Source organism: Engraulis encrasicolus, chromosome 1, assembly GCF_034702125.1.
Source record: "Engraulis encrasicolus isolate BLACKSEA-1 chromosome 1, IST_EnEncr_1.0, whole genome shotgun sequence".
Classification (NCBI taxonomy): Eukaryota; Metazoa; Chordata; class Actinopteri; order Clupeiformes; family Engraulidae; genus Engraulis; species Engraulis encrasicolus.
Window position 1 is genome coordinate 12936484 of NC_085857.1, and position 8771 is coordinate 12945254.

Sequence of the window (8771 nt, forward strand, 5' to 3'; positions counted from 1 at the left end):
GTCCTTCAACTTCATACAAAGTTTGAACAGTTTAAAAATTGCACATGAGATCATTCATTCTTAGTCCTGTCATCAAAAGTTCAAAAAGTTAAAAGTACTTTATTTGTCATTTGTGCATAAACTAGTAGTCCAAGCACATAGGAACTCTTGTGCAGGCCCTCTGAGTCAATAAATATAATTACAAAATACATTATCATCATCATCATCATTGTGGAATGCTACACTGCTAACACTGCACTGGTGTGTTTACCTGGTGTGGTCTGAGTGGGTAGACACTAGCCCTCCAAAGCTATTTATTTAGTTATTTGTGTTATGATACTCTCTACTTGATTGAGTACCTCCTGTCATTTCAGTCATCTCAGTGGAAAACATTACTGCATTGGGGGGTGCTGGGCGTTTGTTCACGAGGGCCGCCCAACAACAATCTCATGCCTTCTTTTATATGTTTTAACTTTTTTTTTTTTTTACCTCATTTCTGACAGGACAGTGGACGAGAGACAGGAAATGAGTGGGGAGAAAGAGATGGGGAAGGATTGGCACATGACCTGGGCCGAAATCGAACCCGGGTCGCCAGCGTAGTAGTAACCCAGTGCCCTACCGTTAGGCCACGGCAGGGACAACAATCTCGGGCCTTCTACTGCCATCCTGTAACCACTCCACCTATCCCATCCACATCCTTTCCAAACTGCATCACTGGAATGATTAAAATGGAATCTAATCCCAAGGGGAACAGCTGTGACGGTAACAACCAAAATTTAGCCAAGCACTGCAGGATCCATGACCCAGTTATGACTCTTCCATAGCTGGAGATTTTAGAATTACTACTGGTATTCCATTCCACCCCACCTTGTCGTTCAGTTCCCTTTCTTCCCCTTCAGCTGGACAGTAATGACAGAGAGAGAAATTGTCATAGGTGACTGGAGAGCATAACTATCTCAACCTCTCACACTTATCTCTACCTTTCTCCTTTACGGAGGCAGCTGATCTGCCAAATCCCGTCCCCCACCATCTGCGCCTGCTTTCTGACTTGCCTATCCCTGCTGATCACCGCCCCCATTATTGCACTGAGAGACTCTTAATAGATGAATGTTTAATATGTGTGAATTAATTTTTGTGTGTGTATGCTACTAGACACCTGAATTTCCTTCAGGATTAATACATTTCACTCTACTCTACTCTCTCTAATAGTCAAACTTAATTATAACTTAGTTACGACTCATCCAATAGCCAGATATTTCAGTTACTACTACCCTCCTACCAGGGCCGCTGACAGCTTTGGCCAGGTCCGGGACAAAACCATAACCACAGCGCGCGTTTATGACCAAATTATGACCTTTTCATAGCCGGATATTTAGGAGTTTCCACTCCTCCACTGCCAAAACAAACCCTGGCTCCATTGATTCTCCTCTTCTTCAACCTGGTGCTGGATGAAGCAATAGCTGTAGCTTCTGCTGGTGGTCATTGACCTCGAGTGCATCTTAATATGCGACCTTGCCTCCTCCACTTGCCTCCTCCACTCGCTTCTCGTCATGATGACATCACTGACAACAGCATTATATTTCAATATCTTGCAAAAGCTCAATTGTAGAGTCTTTTTCTCGTGTGCAATTGTTATGGTGAATGAAAAACAGTCCCTCAAAAGTTGTTGTGGCTAGGCTGACAGCTGGGAAACTTTATCGTTTTCTCCACGGAGGAGGGGCCAGGAGGCGGGACGAGGAGACAAGCACAAGTGGAGGAGGCAAGGTCACATATTGGGATGCACCCCTCCTGTGTTCCATATTTAGAGGTTTCCCTCATCACTATGGCACGGGTCAGTGATTCTCAAAGTGTGGTCCGGGGACCACTAGTGGTCCGCGACAGCGCTCAGGTGGTCCGCGAGGGGATTTCTCGTTTTCCAACATGAGGTAGCAGTAGGCTATATTTGTAACATAATTACAAAGCTTAACATGGCTGAAGTATTAATTTCACCACAATAGGGCAGGCTGGTAATGTGCATTAAAAAGTGAGTGATTTGCATCGAAATTAGCAGTGTCAAATAGGCACCCCTCAACTGTCAATTCAGTTGACAGGTGGTCCCTGAACATTTTAGGGGGGACAAAGTGGTACTCGGTTTCTCAAAGTTTGAGAAACACTGGCACGGGTGATGAAGCATGTGCTGAGAGCTGTCTCCTGCCTGTATGTCTGCCTGCCTGCCTGTCGTCCTGCCTGCATGACTGCCTTTCTGCCTGTCAGTCAGTCTTCTGGTAAACAATTGCATTACCTGACTGAATGTGACCCCCAGCCCACCACTTCAACCATCTAGCTTAGTGTTCCTCAACAGGGGCGCTACAGCCCCCCAGGGGGCGTTGGGGAGCCCTAGGGGGACGTTGAAAAGGACACAGCGGAGTGGGGGAGGGGCTTAGTTAACATTGAGGAGCATTAGTCCATTTCATTTTTCAATACTAAGGGGGGCATTGGCAGACGTATGATGATGTCAAGGGGGCGTTGGGAGGCTTGTGATGAGGTCAAGGGGGCGTTTGTTCAAAAAAAGGTTGAGAACCACTGACTAGGTGGTTGCACCACAGAAACAGTAAGAATAAAGGCGCTGTTACTGATAACTGATAGCTGATAGCCCTTTTCGTTTGCTGAATGCCTGGTCAGTCTTCTGGTAAACAACTGGCCAGCCCGCCATGCACAAACAAGCAACCCCACCGCTTCAAGCATCCAGCTGGTTGCATCATAGAAACATCAGATATTCTCAGTGAGAATAACAGTGCAGTTACTAGTAACTGAAACCTATTCTAGCTTGCTGTACGCCAGTCACTCTTCTGGTAAACAGTTACGTTACCTGAATTAATGTAAACCACCAAATGCACAAACAACCCCAGCGCTTCAGACACAAGTGTCAAGCTGTTTGAAGAAAACATCCAATATTCTCAGTGATATTGCTCCTAACTGACAAACATACAGGGCTCCCACTCTAATTAAGATATAACATTCCATTATTTTCCATGACTTTCCAGACCCAAAAAACAGAATTTCCATGACCACTTCCGTAAAAAGAATGGACATTAAACAAAAGATTGTCTTCACCCCTAGAGCCAATGCAGAGCCATCGCCAGACTTAGGTGGGCTCATTGCATTCTAGAATGTTGCACATTACAGCGTGAAATCAAGCCGTCTCTGGCGAAGAGTTCTAGCATAACCAGTAGGAAACAATGTTATACACCAAACAAAAATGTTTTTGCTTCTACACAACTGTTAATAAAATTTCATGATATTCCATGCCTGTGCATGCAAAATGGTAAAATTCCATGACTGGAAAAACTTTTATGAAATTCCATGATATTCCAGAAACTCCATGACCCGTGGGAACCCTGAACATAAGTTTAAGCTATTCTGTGCATTGCTATCTACTCTTAAACAGGAAAAGCATTGACTGCTCACAAAAAAAATCTGTGTTTTTTTTTATCCTGATAAACCAGCCTAAATGTGAGACCGGAGTTATTTAGTCTGGCCCCGATGAAAGATACCTCCGAAGATTGTTGATGAGAATAACCTGTTGTTTTTTCAAACCGTGCCGGCACTCTGACCAATCTGTGATCTTTGCCATTGATGTGCTTTCCCAACGGTTTTGCGAGGTACGTCGTCACTCCCTCAAAACCCTGCCCGTTTTAATTCAAAACAAATCGCTGCGTTGTGATTGGTTTTGCCAGACTCAGGGCACAGCGTCCAAAACCTTCTCAGATCCGAGGCCAGACTCACTCGCTAGCTGAAAAAATTCGGCGTCCAGTGGGTGGCGCTGGTAAACCAGGCTATGTTTTTTAAATATTCACCATCCTACCCAACACAAAAACACGAAACGCGCCACTCCAATATATCAGTCACAAAACTGTTTTCAGTTACAAATGGCACTCACTAACCACTGACAAGCGATCCAAAAGACATTCTGTGTCAACACCTTTAGTGGTTGTTGTCTTTCTGGAGGAAGATGGGAGGGTAACAGGAGTAGTGTAGGGAGAGGAGAGAGCCATGGGATCTGGGGTGAAAAGACTTACCTGGACCAGGATCATGTTCAGCTTTGCGATGTACACTCCTTCCTTCTGTAAACAAGACACACACACGCACAAAGTCATTAACAAAGTGAGACAAAAAGAAGCAGCCACAGCTGCTATGCTTCCATTACAATCGCATTGTTATTTTGTCACATTGTAGCATTGCTGTTTAAAATGACGAAATATGCTTCCATTCTATATAGCAATTCAATGGCAACACAATTTGCTAAATCACAAGTACACCTGTAGTAGAGTATGCACCAAGTATGTCAGAGTGTGTGCAAGTATGGTACAGGAAACATTACCTTACTACAAGAAGGATTAAGTGCTCTACAACAAGTGCACAGTGCTCAGAGTGAGATACTGTATTTCAATCTTACCTCCACACTGGTGGGATCTGAAGAGGTCTTAATGATGAGGCCAACCACATACTTCTTGATGCCTAGGAAAACAAAAACGAAGAAAAAAAAAAAAAAGAAATGTCCATCATCGTTTACGGAATGTTCATTACATAATCATAATCATAATCCCCCTCAACACCTTAAAAGTGTAATGCATGCATGAAGTGAACATTATAGTCATGTGTGCAAGAGATACACAGTACAATATTTTAATTCACAGCACTACGGTGACAATGATGATGATGATGTAAACACACAGACTCACCTTCGCACTGGTTTCTGGGTAATATCTTCCAGCGGGTTTTGATCACAGTCTCCAGAATCTGAAGTGCATAATACTACAAAGAGGACAAAAAAAGAAAAAGAAAATGATGTTCAAACACTGTCAACTCGTTCAAAACAAATCGGTTTCTGAGGGAACATTTTCAGGTTTCCATGCAATATCCTTTAGATAAAACAAAAACAACATTACATGACAGAGACGTCTTTCTCCAAAGTTAATTTCCAGCCGCATGTGTTGAATGTACAGAGAATGGAGACACGAGCAAGGAGATGAACACTAACTGGACATACATGGCCGGATAACTGGACCAATGTGTAGGGGTCATTGACACGTTTTGGTAGCAGACATCAGGTGGTACAACCTCCAACAGCTAAAGCCAGGGTTGCCAGATGAGGCTGATGATTTCCAGCCCAAAAAATACTCAAAACCCGGCCAGAAGTACAAAGTCCCGCCCAATTCTATTGATTTCTATGGCAAAAATTGGGCGGGTTTTTCTGCTTAATGCCATTTTTACCCGCACACGGCCATCCTTAGCAGCCCAATTGGGCGGGAAACAGCCCAATCTGGCAACACTGGCTAAAGCCCATAAATTGATTTGTAAAACTGGTAACTAATGTACACACAAAGAATATGCTGCTTAGACTATCCAGTGAAAAACAAACAAAAGAAATAATTTAATCCATACAATAGTGGTATTATCTGTGGTTGCACCACCATGACGTTTGCTACTACAAAAACGTCATTGAGCCATACAGTAGAATAACACTGAAAGCGGATAAGATTTGCTCTACCCTGCCAAGGTTCTTGGCAAATACCTTTGTCTTCATGTTCTGCGAGAACTCCAGGATTGTGTCCACTCTTGTCCAGGCATCAGGGTGGTCCTTCAGGTTGGTGAGGACTTCCTGTGCCATTCGTTGCTATGCGAGGGTGAGCACAAAACAACAAGAACAACAAAAAGAAACAAAACTCAGGACCCTGTTTCTCAAAAAAAAAAGGAGTCGTTTCTAACTAATTAGCAACCTACTAGGTTTCCAAATGAAAACTGCATTGCAACCAAGTAAGCTGCCAGTTAAGTTAGCAACGACGATGTCAGGAAACAGAGCCCAGGTCAGCAGGAGTTAAATCACAGGCAGTTCTTCCTCACACTCTCACTCACCTGACGTCAGTGTTGAAAACTTAGCACACACACACACACACCTGACGTCAGTGTTGAATACTTAGCGCGCGCACACACACACACACACACATCGAATAATTAGTTGCAATCATGTGATTCTGCCTATCAAGATATAGACACACACACACTGTATACACATACAGTCCCCCCCCTTACCTGTGATCCCACATCGTAGTACATGGAGTTCACCACGTTGTCAAGTAAGTTGATGTCCAGCTTCTGACTGAAGTCCAGCAGCTGTCGCGCTGTATGGTCCGCTAACATTGTCATCTCTGCTGGCATAGAGCTGCACGTTGAGGGGTTAAAATAGGACACAGTATTAAAAACATGACACTGAACACACACACATCTGAACTGAGCTGGTGGACAAGCTTTCATAACAGTCTCCCGTCCCCAAACTGGACTGATTTCACCCCTCTCTCTTTGTACTATTCATAAGCAGAATAATAGTGAATATTCTGTTATGCATATCTGATATGGACCATGCTCTAGTGTCTGACTCTGACAAACACAAATAAACACTAGAAATCGATGGTGGCTTCCAAACGACTGTGATTTCAGTCCTCACAATAATAACAAAGCGCACAGTCACTTGTGCAAGTGTATTCGCATCTAATATCACGAATAAGCACGTACGGTAGTCTGAATGGCCATATCAGCGCATGCTAGATTACATAACAGTCTTTACTTCTTTGTTTGCGATTTTGTGTTCATTCATGCACAAGCCACATGCTCTATGCGTGACAGTATGCTAACCCACTCCAAAACAAAGTTCAAAAGACTTAGGTACCCCAGCAACAGCTAATGTGTAACATGGCTAATGTATACGGTGGGGTGTACAGTTTTAGTGCGAACTGCACAGAGTAACATGAACATGAAGAGTAACGTAAAGAAATGAAATACACTAGTTAAGAATTTAAACTGCTTTTCATAATCGTCTTTGAGACACTTGTAATTTGCAAACGCATTTCTCGTTGTAAACAACAGCTAGCAAGATTATGCCATGGGACATTGTATGAGGACTGGGTAGCTGCTAACCTACGGAGTCAACTGGTGGACAAGCTTTACATTACGCTCTACTGCTTTACGCATGGCAGCGTAGGTTCATTCATTGGCATTGAGATTTGAAAAATGGGTGCATGTGTATAGCATGCTGGGATCAAAATAATAAAGTGTTGATTTGTATTACATACATTCTCACTTCTTACCAGTGATATACTTTACAACTCGCTAAGGTTAGGTTTGTTAGCTGACAAAGTTGGGTAACTTGCTTCATGTCAAACTTACCTGCTTTTAAATGCGTCCTTTTCGAAGAAAAAAAAAACAAACTCAGGGAAGCTCTCAGGCTACTTGGTGCCCAACTTCCACAACGTGTTCACTGGACAGAGATTTTATTCCCGTAGATTCTTCAAGGTGTAGCTAAGGTTCACTTGAACGACGGCAAGTTATCTCATGGTGTCACGATAGCGAATTCTTGATGCTAGCTGGTGTTCTTGCTCATTAGCAACGTGATGTCTTCCAGTTGCTTGGCAGCTAACCCCCACTACATTACACCGTATCTTAACTCAGTAGAATAATTAGTTGTATTAATCGTGTATGTGGTAAATTCCAATCTACATACAGCTGGCTATCGTAATCAAAGTGCTTACTGGCGCGTGCAATGATTTCGGTATTGCTACAAATTCGCTAGCTACGGCTAGGTCCCCTGTTAGCAACTTAGCTTGCTATGTATGGTTACCAATGACTTGAGTCCTCAAGCTAGCAGGCTAACTATATTTACGGTGCCATACTGAAGACGCGATTCCTGTCCATATACACAAAACAAGCAGTCGTTAGTTTATTGCGTTAACTATGTAAAAATAGTCTTTAAAGGCAGAGCTATTAGAAAGTGAAAAGCCAGCTCTTCTTTCTCCCATCTCATGCGTCAACCCAAGACCGGTTGAAACCGGTTCAGACTGGGATATTCCATCTCGGTTTAGTTTTCAGCCCGTAGCGCCGCGTAAAATTTGGACTCAGGACACACCCAACGCGAACGGCGATTGGCTGCTTGCTAGACTTTGTAACAGTTTCCCGGTCTTTTTATGGGGCAGTAACATTGTCACTCGCACCATACATAAGCCACTGCATCATTTGTCTTTGGTCTGAAGTATGAGGCGGGTTATGATGAGATTCAGACACCGAAAGGAGCTATCACGACCCTGACACAAGTGTGACACTCGAAACATTTGCTTTCGCATTTGCATTTGCATCCTCTCAGTCTCTCATAGCCAACACACACGCGGCGCTTTGCAACTTTGTTTTGGGGTGAAGTTGTAAATGAAATATGGAGTGGATTCTCTTTTCATTTCCCCACAAGCCTTCTGAATGTACAAACAACACACAAAAGAATAATGACTGCATGTGTATTTTTCTGTAAACCCTATTTTACGTACATATAAATTCCACAAATCTACACCTACTACATAATACAATATTGCAAATACATTAAATAAAAAACTTAAATAATAATAATAAACTACAATAGCCTAATCAAACAACCATCAACATTTTCTCTACAATACAATTCCTCCTGTCCAGAATAGGCCGATGTGTGTGCAGATGGGAATTTATATCAAAATGCAACTTAATTTCTAATATGTCTAAAAAATTAACTGCATTGAAAAGTTTACAACACTGATATTTTCCGCCAATATTTTCAATGTCTCTTATTCATTCCACCATGTCTCTCCAGGGCCCTAAATTAACTTTTTTCATCACCAGTCAAAATGGCTAGTAGGCCGAGATGTTAATCTCAAACACACACACACACACACACACACACACACACACACACACACACACACACACACACACACACACACACACACACACACACA

General features: G+C 42.8%; 1 protein-coding gene across 1 annotated transcript in view; it reads right to left on the reverse strand.

Moving 5' to 3' along the window:
* The window catches only part of xpo1a (exportin 1 (CRM1 homolog, yeast) a), a 30689-nt gene extending 22837 nt beyond the window's left edge, over positions 1–7852 (reverse strand). Inside the window, exons 1-6 of the mRNA XM_063197750.1 lie at positions 7183–7852; positions 6052–6181; positions 5534–5635; positions 4701–4773; positions 4415–4476; positions 4038–4082 (exon numbers count right to left, since the gene is read on the reverse strand). Of these exons, the coding sequence (XP_063053820.1) occupies positions 4038–4082; positions 4415–4476; positions 4701–4773; positions 5534–5635; positions 6052–6177 (408 nt within the window). The 5' untranslated portion in view covers positions 6178–6181; positions 7183–7852. The remainder of the gene's footprint in view (positions 1–4037; positions 4083–4414; positions 4477–4700; positions 4774–5533; positions 5636–6051; positions 6182–7182) is intronic.
* Between the last annotated feature and the right edge of the window lie 919 nt (positions 7853–8771).